General features: G+C 46.1%; 1 protein-coding gene across 1 annotated transcript; it reads left to right on the forward strand.

Annotated features, from left to right (window-relative positions):
• The first annotated feature begins 15962 nt into the window (after positions 1-15962).
• Positions 15963-22036, forward strand: AZGP1 (alpha-2-glycoprotein 1, zinc-binding). Its single transcript, XM_044232705.1, has 4 exons — positions 15963-16105; positions 18252-18512; positions 20669-20944; positions 21466-22036. Exons 1-4 carry the CDS (start codon positions 16030-16032, stop codon positions 21819-21821), a joined length of 969 nt encoding a protein of 322 aa, XP_044088640.1. The 5' UTR covers positions 15963-16029; the 3' UTR covers positions 21822-22036.
• The last annotated feature ends 886 nt before the right edge of the window (positions 22037-22922 follow it).

A 22922-nucleotide genomic window follows, 5' to 3' on the forward strand; every position in this document is an offset into this window, starting at 1 on the left:
GGGCTCGATCCCAGGACCCTGGGATCATGACCTGAATCAGAGGCAGAGGCTTTAACCCACTGAGCCACCCAGGCATGCCTCTTATCTCTTTTTATTGTATCTATTACTCCATACCCAAATTTGGCTGTCCGTCTACCTTTTTAATAAGAGCTTTATTGAGATATGATTCCTATGCCATAAAATCCACTTTTTAACTCTACAATTCAGTGGGGTGTATTCAAAATGTTGTGCATCACCACTCTGTAATCTTAGAAAATTTCATCACACGAAAAGGAAACCCTGTAGTCATGGATAGTAACTCCCCATCTCCACTCCCTTATCCCCATCCCAGGACAACCATTAACATACTTACCATCTCTATAGATTTTTCCTATTCTAGGCTTCACAGCATAAATGGAATTCTGTGTGGCCTTTTGTGACTAGCCCTTTTCATTTAGCATAATGTCTTCAAGGTTCAACCAGGGTATAGTGTGTATCAGGACTTCACTCCTTTTTTTTTAAGATTTTATTTATTTGACAGAGAGAGATCACAAGTAGACCGAGAGACAGGCAGAGAGAGAGAGAGAGGAAAGCAGGCTCCCCGCTGAGCAGAGAGCCTGATGTGGGACTCGATCCCAGGACCCTGAGATCATGACCTAAGCCGAAGGCAACGGCTTAACCCACTGAGCCACCCAGGCGCCCAAGACTTCACTCCTTTTTATTGCTAAATAATATTCTATTGCATGGATATACCATTTTTATTTATCATTCATCAGTTAATGGGCATTTTGGTTGTGCCCCTTTTCAGATAATGCCACTGTGAATATTTGTGTACAAGCTTTTGTGTGGACATGGGTTTTCATTTATAGAAAATTGGTATTTAACTTTTTGAAGAACTGACAGATTGTTTTCCAAAGTGGCGGCAACATTTTACATTCCCAGTGGCAATGTAGATTTTTCATTTTCTCCATATACTTTCCAGCACTTTTTTCCCAACTATTAGGGTATAATTGACATATAATTGCATGCAATGTAAGGTATACTACGCAATGATTTAATATGCATATACATTACAGAATGTTTACACCAATAAGGTTAGTTAACTCATCCTTTACCTCGCAATTGATAATTACCATTTTTTGTTATTGTTGTTGATGTTATGGCAGGAACGTTACAGTTCTCCTCACAGCAACTTCCAAGTAGACAATACAGTATTTAACTATAGTCACTTACTCATGTTATAACTGACAGTACCCTTTGACCAACATCTCCCCATGTCCCTCACCCCTCAGCCCCTGGCAGCCGCCATTCTACTCTCTGTTTCTATGAGTTCAGTGTTTTTAAATTCTGCATATATGTGAGAGCATGCAGTATTTCTCTTTTCTTATCTGGTTCATTTCACTTAGCATAATGCCCTCCAGGCCCACCCATGTCATCACAAACAGCAGGCTGTCCTTCATTTTCATGGCTGAATAATATTTCAGTGTGTCCACATGCGTGCACACACACGTAGTGCATGTGTGTGCCATTTCGCTTATTCGTTCATCCATAGATGGACATTTAAGTTGTCTCCACACTGTGGCCATTGTAAATAATGCTGCGATGAACATGGGAGTTCAGATATCTCTTTGAGGTCCTGATTTCATTTTCTTTGGATATATTCCCAGATGTGGAATTGCTAAAGAACAAATGCACTTTGTTTTTCTTTGTCTTGTTTTGTTGTTTAGTTTTGAGAAACCATCATAGTCTTTTCCATAGTGTTTAAATTCCCACCAGTGGTGCCCCAGGGTTCTCTTTCTCCACATCCAAACCAAGATTTATTGCCTCTTGTCTTTTTCATAACAGCCATTCCAACAGGTGTGAGGCGATACCCCACTGTGGTTTTTACCAGCATTTCCCTGATGAATGGTAATGTTGAGCACCTTTTGATATATATATTGGCCATTTGGGTATCTTCTCTGTGGAAAAAAAAAGACTATTCAAGTCCTCACACATTGTAGTTTATTTATTTTTTTTTTTTTTAGTAATCTCTACACTCAGCATGGGACTTGAACTCATAACTCTGAGATCAAGAGTCACACACTCTTCTGATGGAGCCAGCCAGGTGCCTCCCTCTGCACATTTTTAATTTGGATTGTTTGGGAGGTGTTTTTGCTAGCAAGTTATACGAGTCGCTTATATATTTTGGATATTAACCCACTATTAGAGTTTGCAAGTATTTTCTCCCATTCCAAAGGTTATGTTTCCATTTTCTTAATTGTTTCTTTTGCTCTACAGAAACATTTTACTTTGATGTTGAATGATGCTTGTCCTTTTAGTGTCATATCCAAAAAATCATTGCCAAGATAAATCTCAAGGAGATATTTCCCTATATTTTCTCCTGGGAGTTCTACAGTTTCAGGTCTTATGTTTAGGTCGTCAATTCATTTTTCAGCTAATTTTTGTGAGCAGTGTAGTAAGACAGAGGTCCAGTTTCATTCTTTTACAAGTGAATATTCAATTTTTGCAACACCATTTATTAAAGAGACTATCCTTCCCTCATTGAGTATGCTTGGTTTTCTTGTCAAATATTAGTTGGCCATATATGCATGGGTTTATTTCTGGGCTCTTGATTCTGTTCCATTGGTCACTGTGTCTGTTTTTAATGCCAGTTCTATACTCTTTTGATTACTATAAGCTTTATAATGCGGCTTGAAATCAGGAAGTGTGAGGCCGCAAACTTTGTTCTTCTCAAGATTGCTTTGGCTGTTTGGGGTCTTTAGTGGTTCTGTACAAATCAAAGCTTTGCTTTTTCTATTTCTATGAAAAATGCTGTTAGAATTTTGATAGAGATTGCATTGAATCTATAGACAGATTTGGGTAGTATGGGCATTTTAACAATATTAACTTTCCCAATCCATGAACATGGAGTATATTTCCAATTATTCATCTCTTCACTTTCATTTATCAAGACTTATTATAGTATTTTGTATAAAGATCCTTCAGGGGCACCTGGGTGGCTCAGTCATTAAGCATCTGCCTTCAGCTCAGGTCATGATCCCAGGGTCCTGGGATCGAGCCCCACATCAGGCTCCCTGCTTGGAGGGAAGCTTGCTTCTCCCACTCCCCCAGCTTGTGTTCCCTCTCTCACTGCATCTCCCTGTCAAATAAATAAAATCTTTAAAAAATAATAACTTAAAAAATAAAGAACCGTCAGTCCCTTGGTTAAATTTATTTACAAGTATCTTATTGTTTCTTATGCTATTATAAGTGGAATTGTTTCTTTTTCATCCAGTTCATTGTTGGTATATAGAAACACAGCTCATTTTCGTGTGTTGATTTTGTATTCTGCAACTTTACTGAACTCATTGATCAGTTCTAACATGTTTTTGGTAGGGTCTCTAGGCTTTTCTATACACAAGATACATGTCATCAGCAAATAGAAACAGTTTGACTTCTACCTTTCCACTTGGATACATTTTATTTCTTTTTCTTGCCTAATTGCTCTGGCTTCCACTACTATTTCCACTACTATGCTGAATAGGAGTGGTGATAAGAGCATCTTTTTCTTGTTTCCAATCTTAGAGGGAAAGCATTCAACCCTATCATTGTTGAGTATGATGTTAGCCAAGGGTTTATCATATATGGCTTTTATTATGTTGAGATGTGTTCCTTCTGTACCCGACTTTTTGAGAGTTTTTGTCATGAAAGGGCACTGAATTTTGTCAAACGCTTTTTCTGTATCAATTAGGTGATCATATGATGTTTGTCCTTCATTCTATTAATATAATTTCATCACATTTATTGCTTTGTATATATTGCACCAACCTCACATCCCAGGGATAAATTCCACTTTGTCATGGTGTCCGATGCTTTTAATTTGCTGTTGAATTTTGTTTGCTAGTGTTTTGTTGAGAATTTTTGCATTTATATGCATTAGGGTTATTGGTCTATAGTTTCTTTTCTTGTAATATCCTTGTCTGGTTTTGCTATCAAGGTAATGCTAACTTTGTAAAACTAGTTTGGAAGTATTTCCTCCTTTTCTATATTTTGGAAGAGTTTGAGAAGGACTGGCATTAATTTTTTTCATTTTGGGTAAAATTCATCTGCGAAGCCATCTGGTCTTAGACTTTAATATTGGGGGATTTTTGGTCACTAATTCAATTTCCTTACTTACCATTGATCTGCTGTTCAGATTTTCTATTCATGATTCAGATTTGGTAGCTCATATGTTTCTAGGAATTTATCCATTTCTCCTAGGTTGTCCAATTTGTTGTTATATAATTGTTCATAATAGTGTCCTGTGCTCCTTTGTATTTTTGTGGTATCCATTGTAATATATCCTTTCTTGTTTGTAATTTTGTGGAGTCCTCTCTTTTTTTCTTGGAAGCCTAGCTAAAGTTTTGTTCATTTGATTTATCTTTTCAAAAAAAGCAGCTCTTAGTTTCACTGCCCTTTTCTCTTGTGTTTCTGATCTCTATTTCATTTCCTTCTGCTCTGGAAGAGGCAGGATGGGAGCTAAAGGTGACTCTAGGGTCAGACTCTTCCCTCTCTGCCAAACAGCTTCTCAATGAGGAGCACTGAGTTAGGTGGCTTTAGCACCTAACTTAGCACTGAGCTAGGTGCCTTTAGCACATCTTTGCTCACAGCATGTGATTGTCTCCTTGGAAACCAAGAGCTATGACCCTGCATTCAGGGCTATGCAGATGGTCCAGCCAGAGTGACCAAAGTCCTTGTCTAAATGTCTGAAGTGGGGGTGGAAAGTGGGGAGGTGCACAGAGCCCAAGGAATAGGGGCACTTTTCAAAGTTGGATGAATTTCTCCAGATTCCTCAATGGCTCCATTTATAAATGTCCTCAGTGCCCGGGGTCAGTGTGGGTATCAGGGGAGGAGGCTAAGTTTTGTGCTGGGGGGGTTGGGGAGAGGGGGTTTTTGCCTAGTTGTTTCTAAGCTTCTGATAAGACGCAAAAGCACCCAGACAAACTTCTCTTTCACGATAAGTTTCTGAGGATTGGTGCCAGGAAAGAAGCCCCTGAGGGTAAAGAGAACTCGCATCCCACTCCTTTATTCCACCAAACAGCGCGCTCTTTGAGACCAGCCTCCTCCCCCAGCCATATGTTGATGGCCTGTGCCCTGACCTGGAGCAGCAGCGTGCAGGGATCACCCAAGGGTGGGGGGTAGAAAGAAGTGTGGAGGCCTGGCGTCTCTTTATCCACTAGGACCGGCGAAACCTTTCCTCCCTCCCTCCCTCCTCTTCCACAGTGGGATGTCTCTATCTGGTTTTGAGTGAGAAATAACTACGGGCAAGGGCTGAGGAGGGGTCAGCAGATGGATAGTGGCAGAACAAGAAGGAAAACACCTGCTCAGAGAACTGAATACAGCAGCACTGCACCTGGGACACTACCCGACCTGGAGAGCTAAGCCAGTCCTACACCCATCATCACATGAAAATCTGGAACAAACAAATATATAAACTAATAATTTCTTAAGATTAAAAATCTGTAATATTATCAAATAGTCAACAAATGCATTTCTCACCAGTATGGCAAGAATTCAACTTAGCAGCAAGTTTACTCAAAGAACTGGTGATACAGAGGCAGCATCCTGGTCTTTTTTTTCCATGCTGAATCCCATCTGGCTCATTACCAGCATTTCTAGAAAATTCTCCTTCCTGAACTTTGTACCATATAAAGCTTTGCAAGCTCTTGCCCCATTCAAACTTTCAATGCTAGGAGGCTCACAGGAAGAAAAGCCTGGAGACCAGAGGCCATGAATAGCTGTTGATCCCAAAGACAGAGATTTTCCTCCTTGACCTTCTGCTGCCCCACAGTGGGACTCACACTTGACCCATACCTCAAAGTGTTCTCCACTTTGGCAGGTCCTTAACCTGTGACTTCCTTTATACAAGATTTTCCAGAGCTAGTGAAGTCTTCCCCAGGTCTTAGGTCCTGCCCCACCCCCAACAATCAGACCTTCTTTCTCCATGATTATAAAGGCAGGAAGCCCTGGGGTCCTAGCACCAAGTGGTGGGGACGGAGGACAAGAAGAAAGCCAAGTTCATAAGACCAGGTTCATAAGACCATGATGTCTTTTAAAAAAGATGTCATGGACTATTCCAAGGAGAGATGATGACAGCAGACTGAGTGCTATGCTATTTCCACAAGCTCAAGGAGCAATCCCTAGTAGGCATGAAAACAGGAGTTAGCAGGAAAGAAATATCAGAACCCCAATGATCAACAAAAAACACAGGTAAAAATATGCAGAGACTGTGCGTCCCACCCCACCCCACAATGCATCTCCACCTTCCCTGTCATATTCCCTTCCTCACTTCCAGACTCTCAGCTCTCAGAGGGAAGCGGTGTCAGAATCAGCACTCATCCAGGTAGATCTAACCACACCCCGACCCATCTGAGGCTGATCCCACTTTAGAAAGCATCAGACTCACCCCTGCGCAGGGTTGGTGGGTAGAAAATGAGCGACTTTGGGGTCATTCTGACCCCATTCTTGGGTCATTCATGTAGTGGCTCTGCTAGTCACTAGATACTTCACAGTGGCTTAATCAAGTGACTTAATCATCTGGACTACTTTGCATTAACAACTCCTTTTAACAGTTATTGTGAGAATTCCAATTTTTTTTAATTTTTAATTTTTTATAAACATATATTTTTATCCCCAGGAGTACAGGTCTGTGAATCGCCAGGTTTACACACTTCACAGCACTCACCAAAGCACATACCCTCCCCAATGTCCATAACCCCACCCCCCTTCTCCCAACCCCCCACCCCCCAGCAACCCACAGTTTGTTTTGTAAGATTAAGAGTCACTTATGGTTTGTCTCCCTCCCAATCCCATCTTGTTTCATTTATTCTTCTCCTACCCACTTAAGCCCCCATGTTGCATCACCACTTCTTCATATCAGGGAGATCATATGGTAGTTGTCTTTCTCTGCTTGACTTATTTTGCTAAGCATGATACGCTCTAGTTCCATCCATGTTGTCGCAGATGGCAAGATTTCATTTCTTTTGATGGCTGCATAGTATTCCATTGTGTATATATACCACATCTTCTTTATCCATTCATCTGTTGATGGACATCTAGGTTCTTTCCATAGTTTGGCTATTGTGGACATTGCTGCTGTAAACATTTGGGTGCACGTGCCCCTTTGGATCACTACGTTTGTATCTTTAGGGTAAATACCCAGTAGTGCAATTTCTGGGTCATAGGGCAGTTCTATTTTCAACATTTTGAGGAACCTCCATGCTGTTTTCCAGAGTGGTTGTACCAGCTTGCATTCCCACCAACAGTGTAGGAGGGTTCCCCTTTCTCCACATCCTCGCCAGCATCTGTCATTTCCTGACTTGTTGATTTTAGCCATTCTGACTGGTGTGAGGTGATATCTCATTGTGGTTTTGATTTGTATTTCCCTGATGCCGAGTGATATGGAGCACTTTTTCATGTGTCTGTTGGCCATCTGGATGTCTTCTTTGCAGAAATGTCTGTTCATGTCCTCTGCCCATTTCTTGATTGGATTATTTGTTCTTTGGGTGTTGAGTTTGCTAAGTTCTTTATAGATTTTGGTCCTTTATCTGATATGTCATTTGCAAATATCTTCTCCCATTCTGTCAGTTGTCTTTTGATTTTGTTCACTGTTTCCTTTGCTGTGCAAAAGCTTTTGATTTTGATGAAATCTCAATAGTTCATTTTTGCCCTTGTTTCCCTTGCCTTTGGTGATGTTCCTAGGAAGATGTTGCTGCGGCTGAGGTCTAAGAGGTTGCTGCCTGTGTTCTCCTCAAGGATTTTGATGGATTCCTTTCTCACATTGAGGTCCTTCATCCATTTTGAGTCTATTTTTGTGTGTGGTGTAAGGAAATGGTCCAATTTCATTTTTCTGCATGTGGCTGTCCAATTTTCCCAACACCACTTATTGAAGAGGCTGTCTTTTTTCCATTGGACATTCTTTCCTGCTTTGTCGAAGATTAGTTGACCATAGAGTTGAGGGTCTATTTCTGGGCTCTCTATTCTGTTCCATTGATCTTTTCTGGTTCCATATAAATTTTAGAATTATTTGTTCCGTTTCTTTGAAAAAGATGGATGGTACTTTGATAGGAATTGCATTAAATGTGTAGATTGCTTTAGGTAGCATAGACATTTTCACAATGTTTATTCTTCCAATCCAGGAGCATGGAACATTTTTCCATTTCTTTGTGTCTTCCTCAATTTCTTTCATGAGTACTTTGTAGTTTTCTGAGTATAGATTCTTAGTCTCTTTGGTTAGGTTTATTCCTAGGTATCTTATGGTTTGGGGTGCAATTGTAAATGGGATTGACTCCTTAATTTCTCTTTCTTCTGTCTTGTTGTTGGTGTAGAGAAATGCAACTGATTTCTGTGCATTGATTTTATATCCTGACACTTTACTGAATTCCTGTACAAGTTCTAGCAGTTTTGGAGTGGAGTCTTTTGGGTTTTCCACATATGAGAATTCCAATTTTTAAAAACTGGCCTGTGTAAGGTGCATGTGAACAAGGGATGGCATTTCTCTCGACCCATCCTGTTTCCCCCATTGCCAAGGACATTGCTCAGCATTTACAGTCTTCTCATTAAACACGGCCCAGAGTTCACAGTCCATTCAGAGTTTTCCCTGAATGAATTCCTTTCCATCGACTGTTACAGCCACATGGAACCTGAAGGATCCTCCAGGCTATTTCACATAAGAGGAAGCAGACTCGGAATGCATCAAGTCTGTGAGTCATACAAACTGTAAGATGCCAAGCAAGACAAGGGGCCAGTTCCTCAGACCCCATAAGTTGTTGATACCAAGGCACAAAATTAGGAGCAAAGAGTGGGATTCAAGAACAAAACATCCCCATAGCTGCAAAGAATCTCCAGGAGGATGAATCAGGGAAAGAGCCTGGACTATGTCTCCTATGCAGGCGTGATTAAGGCACAGAGGACTGGAAAGGACTTTGCCTGGGACAGAAAAGTTGAGTTCAGAAGTCATTAGTGACAGAGATGACAGATAAAGAGAGAAAGAGGAAAACACTAGGTGATTATAATAGATGGCATTTATCAAGGAAGGACTATGTCCTGGGTACCTGTGATCATATTTAATTCACACCCCGAAACACCTTTGTGACAAAGCTATTACTATAATTAGCAATGAGGAAACTGAAGCACAGAGGAATTATCTAATTTGCTGAAGGTCGCAAATTTAGTAGGTGGTGGTGGAGCTGGGATCAAATGCAGACAGGCTATCCATGAAACCAGGATCACTAAGCAAAACTTCCACTGTGTTAAACATTACTGTTTTGAATAATCAGAAAGAGTGAAGAGGCAGCCCTAGGTAGGGATTATATTGATCCCAGAGAGTGCCTGTTCAGAGAGGATAAAATAACGGAGTGTTATTGAAAATGGGTGGGGTTGATGAGGACGTCTGGAAATTGGGGATGGAGGAGAATAGTAAAAGAATAAAGGAGCTCACATAATCACTCTACAACCCCACAACTGGACAGTTGAACTCTTCAGTTGAGTGCAAAGAAAAATTGCAAGTAATATAAAGATTAAGAATAGTTTTTATTTGGTTTTGGAACACCTACGAATATTGTTGTGTCGGGTTCCGTCAATATTCACAAGATACCCAAGGAAATAAATTCTGTTCAACTGACAGAGAGCATCCGCAGGTCTGATGTCTCTCTCCCAGCCATGGGTAAGCGCCTTCTTGTGGCAAATGGGATATCACCTCTGAGGCTCAAGAAACACCCATCTGAGTGGCAATGTCTGGCTTGGACCAGAAGTAAGGACACTAGGTGTGCAGGTCCGCCACAGCTCCAGGGGGTCAGCAGTGAGGGCTAGATCACCCTGTTCGCCCTGCGGTGGTAGACCAGCTTTCCCAAAATTGCACCAGCATATCAGTGCTGCTCACTTCCTTCCCTGCTCAACCCCCCTCTACCAAGACTGGAGCACACAGGTGGGTTGGTCACCTCGGCACACAGAAGCCCCTCTGCCAGCAGGGATCCAAATGCAGATGGGAGGGACACGGGACCACCCCCTGAGGCAAGGGCTTGTCAGTTTGGGATTTAACCCTACTGGAGCCCATAAATTAACCTGTTATTGTTTCATGGATGCTGGCAGAAGACAGAACTCTGGGACATAGACAAAGGACTGTGGGTCGTGGCAAGGCAAGCAGTATGAGCATCATGTTGACCAGGGTTGCCCTGCACCCCTAAATCTCAGACAGTAACTCTAAAGGAATGCAAGTGGATGCTCCACAGGCAGTAGGCTTGGGGTACAGTCAAGGAACACTGACCTTGAGGAATGCATGCTTTTCCAGTGAGTTATCATGAATCCCATTTTTTTCCAAAAGTCATCTCTTAAGGTCGTTCACTGCAAACACTGCCCTGAGATATGGCCCAGATAAAGGCTTGGCGTTGTGAGAACATGCAGGAAACTCGAGGAGAATGGCAGATTGCCCTGCCCCAATGCACCCTTGACCGTGCCATCCCCACCTCTGTGCTGGGTTAACCAGTTGTCGGTGCGAGCTCTGCACTCGCAGAATGATTGCTCCTACTGGTGAGGCAGGGTCACATCCAAAAGGCGCTCCTATATTTCTCTTTGGTGACTCTCCGCGTGTGTTGAGACAAGATTAGTATGATTGGTGAGGAGGTTGCTGTTGAATAAGAACATAGAAAGCAGGGGCGCCTGAGCCTGGGTGGCTCAGTGGGTTAAGCCTCTGCCTTCGGCTCAGGTCATTATCTCAGGGTCTTGGGATCGAGTCTTGCATCGGGCTCTCTGCTCAGCAGGGAGCCTGCTTCCTCCATTCTCTCTGCCTCTCTGTGATCTCCATCTGTCAAATAAATAAATCTTTAAAAAAAAAATTAGAGCCCTGAGATCAAGAGTCACGGGCTCCACGGACTGAGCCACCCAGGCACCCACTGAAAATTCATTTTATTATTTTTTTAAAGATTTTATTTGTTTATTTATTTATTTGAGAGAGAGAGAGTAAGGAAGAGGGAGAGAGAATCTGAAGCAGACTCCACACTGAGCGCAGAGCCTGACTTGGGACTAAATCTCAAAACCCTGAGATCCTGAGATCATGACCTGAGTTGAAACCACAAGTTGGATGTTCAACTGACTAAAGCATCCAGGCACCCCCAGAAATTTATTTTAAACAAAAAACTAACTCAACCATCAACTGCTTTTATAGCTTTTTAGGCTAAAGTCACTAATAAAAAAAATGTTAAGAAAAACAACAGATGGAAATGAGGCCAGACTAGCTGGCGGCGGAGCAGGGGACTACATTCAGGGTCTTGCTCCTTCTGCAGAATTTGAACTGAGAGCTCTAGAGTAAAAAATTTAAAACGCAAGGTAGTGTTCTGGAGATACACCTACCACAATGAATGGATTCATCAAATTCAACAAAGAAACCCTAGCCTGTGTGCCCTTGGACCCTGTAGACCTGGATGCCAATCAGAAGTGGGAATCTGAGAACATCCCAGTCAAGTGGCTGAGGCCTCCCGGGAGGAGGAAAGCCCTGATACGCTCTGAGGGATCACCTGCTCCCGGGACTAAGTGTTCAGTGTTCCCTGTGTTCTACTCACCAGCAATGAGCAAGAGAAGGGCCAAGAAACCTTGACAAGAGGGGACATAGCATGTCAAAGGTCCAGTGGAAGAGAAAGAGGGCTTCAAAGTATAGACTGATGTTCCTCAGAATCCTACTTAACCCACTAAAAATAATTCTTTTTTTTTAAAGATTTTATTTATTTATTTGACAGAGAGAGAGAGAGAGAGAGAGAGATCACAAGTAGGCAGAGGGTGGGGTGGGGGGGAAGCAGGCTCCCTGACGAGCAGAGAGCCCGATGTGGGACTCGATCCCAGGACCCTGAGATCATGACCTGAGCCGAAGGCAGAGGCTTAACCCACGGAGCCACCCAGGTGCCCCTAACCCACTAAAAATAATTCTTAAAAGCTCTGCATTCAGGACAAGAATGAGAACAGGGAAGGACATTGCCAGCTCACTCTGACCCTCAAGGAAGGTACCTAAGTTCAGATTCTGTCCTTATCTTGAGCTCCCCAGGGAGAAACTTGCCTGGTTAAGCCCCATGGACCTTTTGCTTCTCTCTCATTCATAGTTTTTCTCATGCCTAATTGGTGCACAACATGTGAAAATACTGTCTTTGATACTTGGTCATGGAAGAGAAACCAAATAACTCAGAAGGAAACAATTCAGCCAGTGGTATTTCAAAGCAACTTCTGGCCCTTTGAACAAATTTGAAAAAACCACATGACAGGAGAAGAATTTCAGATCAATAAGGAAACCCAAAGTCCACAGGAACAGGCCAAGCTAAGGCAGACTGGAATGCGAGATCCCACCCCACCACAGCAGGAGAGATGGGTTGGGGTGGGCAGGGGGAGGGAACCTCTGGAGACCCCAGTCCTGGCCAGCTGTGGGGGAAGGGGAGAGGGACCCAGAGCCACTCAGACACCCAGAGAAGTTTCCTGGAGGGATTCAGATTTCAGAGAAGGAAGTGAAGGCCAAGACAGCTGCCAAGAAGAGAGAGAAGATTGCTCCTGACCAGTGGGGTGTGAGTGGCGGAGGGGAGGGCCACAGGGGCCTGACAAGGGACATGAGTGATGGTGGGGATGGGCTGTGGGCATCACCGGGCACACCAGGGAGGATGAGGGGCTTAGAGGAGCAAATGTGGATCCTTCCATCAGCACCTCCTGCCCGCCCAACAGAGAACCAGCAACAGATTCTCCTGCAGGCAGGGCCAAGTTCAAGTGGGCTCTGAGAACACCCCAGCCCAAGATGACCTCATTGCCACAAACTGTCTTCTTCTTGGCAATTCCTCAGCCACTTTGGAATTGCATATCACTCTATATTGGCGGACCACTCTGCAAACAGCCCATCAGCCCTAAGTGTACATGGGAAGACCTGTGTTTCCATGTAATTGACTTCCTTCATATCCTCCGTATTTTATTTTATGCATTTAAAATTATCTTGGGGGTCGCCTGGATGGCTTGGTCAGTTAAGCATCTGACTCTTGATTTCGGCTCAGGTCTTAATCCCAGGGTCTTGAGTTCAAGCCCTGCGCTGAGCTCCATGCTGAGTGTAATGGAGACTACTTTAAAAAAGAAAAAACTATCTTGAAAGAAAATGAAGTTTTAAACTTTAAAAAAAATTTAAAATTATCTTGAGGTTAACTGGCAAGGGAGGAGATGACAGAAAAGGCCAAGAACCACTGAGTAGAGGGTGGGGTAGGCAGAGCCCACAGGCTGTTAGGGGCAAGACGCAGGAGTGGGATGTGACTCATTTATTGGATGGTATTGGATATTCGTTGGATTGGGGCCCTCCGGAACCTGATTCCAACCTCCCTTTTGAATTTGTCACCCCACCTGTCCAACCCCTCAATCTTCATGAGCCCAATTTGCACCAAATTGGCCTTAGTGACCCTCACATAGGTCTGGTACCATCTCTTTTTGCCTTTGCTCACGTATCCGTTGGTCTATTTTTGTGAGTGTTATTTGATTGTCTTTCTCTCTGTCAAGTAATAGGCCAAGCACTAGGGACAGAAAAATGAACACGACAGACATCATCCCTGTCCTTACACAATTTGCCCTTTATCTGCCAACAGAATTTGGCATTTCTGAGGCACCTCGCTGACTCAGTCGATGGAGCATGCAACTCGGGATTCTGGGGCTGTGAGTTCGAGCCCTGGACTGGGTGTAGAGGCTACTTTAAAATAATATTTTTTAAGTAGTCTCCATGCCCAGCATGGAGCCCAACCTGGACCTTGAACTCAAAACCCCGAGATCAAGACCTGAGCTGAGACCAAGAATTGGACATTTGATTGAACACCCAGGTGCCCCTAAAAATGAAATTTAAATAATATTTAAAATATTTAAATAAATAATTTAAATAAAAATTTAAAAATATGTGTATATATGTGTGTGTGTATATATATATATATATATATATATATATATATATATATCTTGTTCCGTGCCCTGTTCAACCACAACATCTCCCATGCTGCCTTTTTCCTGACTTCCAGATTTGAGTTCCTTCTCTAATAATGTCTTATTAGCATCCATCATAGGAGAGCAGCAGGAGAGGCCTGACCCCTCTTGGTTATTAGATTTATTAGGTTTTCGGGGTGCCTCAGTGGCTCAGTCAGTTAAGCATCTGCCTTCAGCTCAGGTCATGATCCCAGGGTCTGGGGATCGAGTCCCCCATCTGACTCCCTGCTCAGCGGGGGGCCTGCTTCTCCCTCTCTCTCTGCCTGCTGCTCTGCCTACTTGTGCACTCTCTCTTTCTCTCTCTCTCTCTGATAAATAAATAAATAAATCTTTTTAAAAAATATTTATTAGGTTTTTGTAATTCGGTTATGCAACCTGATTTTCTGCTGTTCAGTTCTAACCATTAACCAGTGTTGGGTTTTCATGTTTCATCCTTGTAATTGCAAAAGACAAAAGATTCTTTCCACACTGTCATAGAAAATTGCCTGATTTTCAGACTGTGCTTGAAGTCAGTAATTCTTGCTTCTGAATCCACACTCTTTTTCTTCAGGCTCTCCAATGCTTCTGGACTCTACCTTCCCACGCTTTGGTCCCTGATTTCCTTAAGCCCTTCACACTGTCCTGTGGTAGCAGCTGCTTAGGACCTAAAATCTTGCCTTCAATGAGCACTTCCCTCTGGCCGACCACAGGAGATAACTCAGTCAGGTGTTTAGCCCTCCGCAGAGTAAAACCACAGACTGCCAGAAAGTTCCCGAAACATTTGGATCGTGTCTTCATTCAGCCACAGTCCGGCCCCATGGTCAAGTCCAGTTACCCTCCCTCCATCTCCCTGTCCCAATTCCATTATCAGTCAGGATCCTCAGTTGCTGAAACAGAACCGAATTCTGACTTGAAGCAGAGAATAAACAGATTTATTGGTTAGCCCTCGGAATCAATGGAGAGACCAGAAAACCCCGGCTCAGAGTTAGGCGGGAGAAGCACAGGGGAAAATCACGCCACAGAGCAAGTCCTGTGAACACACACCGCTGCCAGCTGTATGGACAAATGACACCCCCTCACCGGACATGGGAACCCCTACAGCTTGTAGCCCCGCGGCTTCCAGGACACGGCAGTGACAGCCGCTGCTGAGCTCCCCAGAAAGGGCTGCCCACATTTGCCTTCTTCTTTGCTACACTGATACCAGCCTCAGCCTCCAGGGCACCAGCATCTGCTGGACCAAGCCCAAAGGGGAATCGGGCTACTTCTGCCTCCACGATGGAAAGCCCTGGATTCCCCAAGCATAGAAAGGGGTTGGGGGGAGGCAGGGGTGCCTGGCTGGCTCTGTCGGTTGAGCATCCCACTCTTGCTTTCATGATCTCAGGGTTGTACGATCAAGCCCCATGTCTGGCTCTTGGTACTCAGCTAGGGGTATGCTAGGGGTTCTCTTCCTCTGCCTCTCCCTGTGCCCCTCCCCCGCATGTGTAAATATACACACTCTCTCTCTCAAATAAATAAATAAATCTTTTTTTAAAAAAGAAAACAGAACAAAAAGGAAGGAAGGGAGGGAGCCAGAGATGTGGATGTGCTCTGTGCAGAACGCCAGTGTGCAGGGTGTGAGAGGGGGTCCCACCCTAGCTGGGGTCTGCCCAAGCCTGGGCTCTGGCCATGTGCAGAGCTTTTCCAGAGGGCATCTGACAACACCCCAGTCTCCCCACTGAAAGGAACACACACCCCAGGCATCTACCACTTAACAGCCCCCCTTCCCTCCTCCCTCATCCACTTGTATTCTGTCACCCGGGGGACGCACAAAGTCCCAGCCTGCAGCCAGCTGTTGCGGCTCTCAGTCTACACACTGTCCGTGAACTGGCTGAGGGCCACCTCTGCCCAGCGTGGCTTGTGCACCCTTCTCTGTCACTGTCAGAGGAGGAGCCTGTCCTGCAGGCTCATTGGCTGTGAAGTCACCTTTCCCAGGCTGGGCTCATAGCCCAACCATTCCCATAACTACACCTGGCTTTATTTCCAAGTAGTCTGCTCCGAGCTCTACCACCAGGGCAGTCCAGAACCTTCCGGTCAGGCAGCATGGACACAATGGTGTCTGTCCTGCTGTCCCTGCTACTCCTTCTGGGGCCTGCAGTCCCTCAGGAAACCCAAGCTGGTGAGTAAGGAAGCCAGGGTGGCTCTGAGGGACAGATGGGCTGGAGAAGGACCTCTAGTGCAGCGGAGATTCCCAAGGATACTGTGGGAAGAGGTGTCCCAGGCTGTCACCTAACTCAGCTCCCAAACTTCAAGAAGGATTGGGGGAGCCTCTGGAGTCATGCTAAATGAGGCTTTAGAGAATCAGAAGCTAAAACCCTTAGCTTACAATTGAGCAAAACCAAGACCAGAGAGGTGAAGTGACCTGGCCAGGGTCACACAGCCAGGACAGTGCAGGAGCCACACGAGTAGAACATCCTGTTCCCTCCTTTCTTCCAGTGGCTGGATGAGTCTGTCTGGCTCACAGAGAAAGAGGGAACAACCCTAAGCAGCAGATGTGAAGGCAGGTTAACTGGAGGGTTGTAGAAGGAAATCTGTCCCCTCCCCCTTGCCATCAGACCACAGTGCTGCCCATTCGCCCTGAAGGCAAGTTAGTGGGAAAGAAGCCAGCTGGAATCTGGGAAGCACCAGAGTCAACACTAGAATAGGAAAATGAGGCTGCTTCATGGCCACCAACTTCAGGATGAAGAAATGGAAAGTAAACTGTGCATGTTTGAAATTTGTGACGCTTAAAAACTATGAGAATATATGTTTTATTTTAAAATGTTAATCAGAGGGGCGCCTGGGTAGCTCAGTGGGTTAAAGCCTCTGCCTTTGGCTCAGGTCATGATCCCAGGTCCTGGAATGGAATCCCGTATCGGGCTCTCTGCTCAGCGGGGAGCCCGCTTCCCCCTCTCTCTCTGCCTGCCTCTCTGCCTACTTGTGATCTCTCTCTGTGTGTCTAATAAATAAATAAAATCTTTTTTAAAAAATTAAAAATAAAATAAAATGTTAATCGCATCCTACACCAAAATCTGTATCAGTCAGGGTTCTCCAGAGAAACAGAACAAAGAGGACGTATATAAAGAGATTGATTTTAAGGAACTGACTAGCACAATTGAAATCTGCAGGCTGGAGATGTGGAGAAGAGTCAGTGTTGTTGCCTTGAGTCCAAAGGCAACCTGAAGGCAGAAAGGCAGAATTCTTCTTTGGGGAACTGGGCTTCTTTCTTGTGGCCTTCAACTGATTAGATGAGGCCCACCCACTGCAAAGGGTAATTTGCTTTACCAAAGGTCTAAAGTTAATCACATTTAGAAACTAGTCACCAAGAATAATTTCAGCACTTGATCTAGGAATCTGCCATAAGACCTCCAACGTTATTAACACCAATATGAATTGTATCACAAATTAATTATTGGAAATGCTCCCTGCTCTCCAAGTCCCTGCCAAAATGCAAGGTGCAACTCTGGGAATTCTGAGATCCAGATCCTGCTCTTACCTTGTGCCAATCCATTCTAAGTCATCTCCTGAGTTTTCTGGTAAATTCTTCCTATGCATTCGAATTCTATGTCTTAGACTAGGTTATGCTTCAGTAACAAAGTTTTTAGTGGCTTACCCTAACAAATGTTTATTTCTTGCTCGTGTAAAGTGAAAACAGACAAGGCAACTTTCCTGTCTTCCCTGAGGTGACTCAGGAATCTGGCCTATTTGCATCTTGGGACTCCTGTTTTCATCCCGAAGTCTCCACAGTCATCACATTAAAAAAAAAAAAAAGAAAGACAGGGGCACCTGGGTGGTTCAGTCAGTTAAGCATCTGCCTTCAGTTCAGGTCATAATCTCAGGGTCCTGGGATCGAGCCCCATGCCAGGCTCTCTGCTCAGTGGGTAGTCTGCTTCTCCTTCTCCACCTGCCTGCCTCTCTGCCTACTTGTGCTCTATATAAATAAAATCCTTAAAAATAAATAAATGAATGAGCAAATGAGTTCATAGGGCCTCAGACCAGAAAAAAGACATCATTCCCTCTCACATCCCCAGAATTCAATAGCATGATCCCAATATATGTACAAGGAGGCTGAGAAATATGATCTTGTGTGTCAAGAAGAAACAGTGCGGTGAAAACACAGAATGGTGTCTAAAGTACCATCCCCAGGATAGACATAGGGCCCTTTTCACTTGAATGAGCCTCCAGAGGGGCCCAGTGGCCACAGGCCCCTTCCTGGCCTTCTGCTGCCCCACGTTGGGCCTCCCCTGCATGGACCCCACACCTCAAAGTGCTCTCCTCTTTTTCAGGGCCTTACTCTCTGAGCTTCTTCTACACCGGGCTCTCCAGGCCCAGGGACGGCTTCCCCAGCTTCCAGGCCACAGCCTACCTCAATGACCAGGATTTCTTTCACTATGACAGTGAAGACAGGAAGGCCATACCCCAATACCCGTGGAGCCAGATGGAAGGACTAGAGGACTGGGAGAAGGAGAGTGAACTCCAGAAGGCCAGGGAGGAGATCTTCATGGTGACCCTGAAGGACATCATGGACTACTACAAGGACAAAGAAGGTCAGTGAACAGTGGACTGCTGGGGGGGGGTGTCTTAGCTCAACGGGCAGCCCTGCAGGGGTAAGTGGAAAGGGGTCAGCAGGGTGGAAATAACAGAGACAAGGGTAGAAATTCATAGGCACTCTGCATCCCCCCCAACCCCACAGTGCACCTGCTCTCCTCCTGCCCCATCCTATCCCCATCCTCACTCCCAGGCCTCGGGTCTCCCAGGAAGTGACATCAGAGTCAGCGCTCATCCAGGCACACGTCACCTCTCCACCCCACACTCCGACCTGCCTGAGGCTGATCCTACTTTAGAAGGCATCAGGCTCCCCTGCCTAGGGATGTCAGGGAGGGAGTGAGCTAACCCTAGAGTCAATCAGATCTGGTTCGCATCGTGTCGCGGCCAATCACTAGCTGTTTGACAGTGAACATGTTCTTAATAACCTGGTCTGAGCCCACAAACCGGAACCTCCAAGGATTCCATAAAACTTACCTCTGTAAATTCCATGAAGGCTAGAACCTCGTCAGTCTTGATCTCCCTGATCGTCCCATCACCTGGGACGGCCACGAATAACCTGCTCCAGTGAAATATATTGAATGATTGAGAGAAAATGCCTCACACAAACCGTGGCCCATACTGGGAACCCAGCAGGGATTGACTTCAAAGCCACACACTGATAGAGTTATATGGAGTCCTGAAGACCCTCCTGTCTGTAAGGAACAGACTCGGGAGGCCTCATGGACTTGTGGTAGGAGGAAGATGAGGAGCCGGGACACCCCCACCCCCACCCCCCACCGCCAGTCTCCTGAATCAGTTAGTCATGGGCTGGTGAACTCTTGATGCTTAATCATCATAGGGTGAGGGTCGAGAGATGGGTTTCTTTTTTTTTTTTAAGATTTTATTTATTTATTCGACACGGAGAGAGAGATCACAAGTAGGCAGAGAGGCAGGCAGAGAGAGAAAAAGGAGGAAACAGGCTCCCCACTGAGCAGAGAACCCGATGCGGGACTCGATCCCAGGACCCTGGGATCATGACTTGAGCCGAAGGCAGACGCTTTAACCCACTGAGCCACCCAGGCGCCCTGAGAGATGGGTTTCTGAGCACAAAAATGCCTAAGAAGCTATGTGGAATCTGAAAATTTCCTAAAGGAGGCCAGAGCCATGCTCAAATAGGAAGGATAAGAAATGGGAAGGCCTGGTAAGGAAAATGGCCCTCACTGTGCATCAGAAGTAGGAGAGGGTAAGGCACAGGGGCCTGGAAAGGACCACAGCAGACATCTGATCGGCTGGAATAAAAATGCTGAAGCAAGTCATTACCAGTAAAGAGGGTAAAGAGAGGAACAGAGGGTGCGAGAGAATCATGAGCGTTTCCTGAGCACCTACTGTGTACCGGGCACGGGTGCCGACGCTGGCTGGTAGTGCTCCCAGCAACCCTCTGAACCCCTACATGGCCGCTGCTGTTTACAAGCGGAGAAGACCAAAGCAGGGGGAGGTTAAACGCTCACGTTCAAGCCAGGTCGGGGCTCAGAGAGATCTGTAGTCTGAGCCCAGGGAGCTTGAGATCAGAGCCTGGGCCCACAGCGCTAATCGATATCGGGTCCCCACCGGTCGTGTCCCGCCTCCCAGAGGAGGCCAGGTTCCAAGACTTGTGGCTCCCTAGGAAGAGAGGGGACGCAGAGATTCCTGATGAGGATAGCAATCCCCAGGAAAGAGTTTACTCAAGTGGTGACATCCGCTCCACTTAGAACAGAGGGAAAAAAAGGAAAGATTTGGTAATCTGTATTAAACTCCAAATAATTTCTGTTTAACTTGGAGATGGCACTTCAGTGTGGTTCTGTGGGGTTCCTAAGAACCCCCAGGGTATTCGCAGTTCACTAAATGCAGGAACAGGGGAGCTGGGAACACGGTGTGGTCTGGTATCCCTGACCCTCCCCGCCAGGAAGGATGCATTTTAGCCCAGAGGGGCCTGAAACACCAAACCAAAGCACCTTTCTGTTTTCTGCTCTATAACTGGCTCATAACCCATTCGCCAAAACAAAGGGACCACGTGCTTAGATCTCCAAAACCTTGTTTCCGTTGTTGTTTCTGCAAACTGGGTAGCAGTGAAAGTCATTAAAACACAGTGCAGTGCGTGCCAAGCTAACTTCCCCGGGGGTGGCCGGGGAGGGTGCAGGGTCTCACACCTTTCAGGGAATGTTTGGCTGTGAGCTGCGGAATGACAAAAACAGTGGAGCATTCTGGAGGTACGCCTATGATGGAAGGAACTTCATCGAGTTCAACAAAGAAATCCCCGCCTGGGTTCCCCAGGACCCCGCCGCTCTGATCACCAAGCAGAAGTGGGAGGCGGAAGAAGTGTACGTGCTGCGGGCCAAGGCCTACCTGGAAGAGGAGTGCCCCGCGATGCTGCGGAGGTTCCTGCAACACGGCAAGACCTACCTGGACCGACAAGGTACCCCGCTTCCTCTGTCCTGCTCCCCCCAAGCTGAGCTGAGAAAAACCAAGGTGATCTCAGGCTGGGAGTGGGGTTGGGGGGGTGGGGTGGGCATCTCCGGCCAATCCCACGGTGGCGTCTCTAGGACAATGCCTCCAGGCAGAGCCCAGCATGAAGGCAGGTGTAGGAAATGCCTGCCTGTCACAGCCTGGTTGTCGCAAGCCTTGGGTTTGGGAAGCAGTGAGAACGAGGGCCCTGCAGAGCAGGGAGGGGTCTGATGGACAGAGCCACAGGAGGAAGCAGCCGCAAAACTCACCCAGAAGTCTGGGAATGGGATGGGGAGCCCAAGGCCAGCGGCGGTCATTCCACGATCCAACGGGGAGGCTCCTGGGAACCGTCGGCCTTCCCTGATCTTCGCCAAGTTTCCCTGGGAAGACAGACACTGAGCTTGGAGTTCTCATCACTGATGCCCAGAAAGGGGAGGGAGCAGGGAGCCATCGAGAGCAGGCTCTTGCTATCCACGCTCTGTCCCTCCACAGATCGCCCCTCCGTGTCCATCACCAGCCACGGGACCCCCGGAGAAACTCAGACACTCAAGTGCCGGGCTGATGGCTTCTACCCACGAGAAATTGAGCTGCACTGGATTCGTGGGGGCGATACACAGGAGACCGAGTCGGGGGGAGACGTGCTTCCCAGCGGAAACAGCACTTACCAGTCCTGGGTGGTAATGTCAGCTTCCCCGCAGGACAGAGCCTCGGACTCCTACTCCTGCCGCGTGAGGCACAGCAGCCTGGCCCAGCCCCTCACTGTGCTGTGGCCCGGAGCAAGGGCTGACGGCTCCGAGGGCCCCCGGGGACAGGAGCCACCCCACCTCCTGGCAAGAGAGAGGAGCTAGGGGTCCGGTGGTGAGTTCAGACACTCGAAGGAGGGAAGACTCAAGTAACCGGCCCTTGAGCTGACTCTGGGCTGAACTGACTTGCAAAGCCCCATGATCTGATCCGTCTGATCTAATCGAATCAAATCAACAGTAATCCCCTTGCCTAGCACCCAGTGTAGAAAAGCATTTTTAAACGGACATGATATAAAAATGGGGGTAGATATGACCCTTCATCCTGTTTTCCTAAGCCTTCATTCATCTGAAATTCTTGCTATCAACTCAAAGCATCCTGCCTTGGGGGACACGGGTGTCCCTCTGTGCGTGGCGTGGACCAGCTGGGCCCTCGGGCCTTGTTCAAGAGCCCACTGGGGACATCTCCTCTGTTGTGAGGTTATAGACCCTCTTTCACACAAACCCACATCTCTTCTGTGCCTCAGTGGTCCAGACGCACCTCCTCCCTGAGACGGAGCCCTCCTCCATTCCAGGGGCTTGACCTTCCGCACACCTTTGGGTCCTGGAAACTCCCCAGACCATAGCTAATTGGTTTCCTTCCAAATTCACTTGAATGTATTTTTGTTTTGTTTTGTTTTTTAACCCAGTTACCCACCACCCTCCACAGGTTTAAAAACCCCAAAAGACACAGCAGGGCTCCCACACCTGACCTTTCTATGGAGTCCGTTTGTGTGATGCAGACTTCCTTCCCTTTCCCTCCCCGGCCTGGCCTCCAAGCTGAGCTCCTTAAGGAAATCACCCCGAGCATCCAGAACTCTGAGCCAACCCTTAATCTTTCTTGAGAGCCTGAATGTGAAGGTTCAACTTGTTATTTTTGATACTTTGACCCGGTACGGAAATCAAAGCCGAGGAAATACCTCCTCAGTCTGTGCGAAATCCACATTCCTCTCCTCTGGAACCGGATGAGAAGAAACAAAAAACAAAAAACAAAACTCCGGTTTGAACAGTAGAGGCTGCGGAGGAAAACAATCCACATGGTCAAGAAGGGAAAATATAGCCATGAACAGATAAAGAAAACCACATGACAGGAGAAGAATTTCAGATCAATAAGTCCAAAGTCCACCCCAAAGTCCACAGGAACAGGCCAGGCTAAGGCAGACTGGAATG

Source organism: Neovison vison, chromosome 14, assembly GCF_020171115.1.
Source record: "Neovison vison isolate M4711 chromosome 14, ASM_NN_V1, whole genome shotgun sequence".
Taxonomy (NCBI): Eukaryota; Metazoa; Chordata; class Mammalia; order Carnivora; family Mustelidae; genus Neogale; species Neogale vison.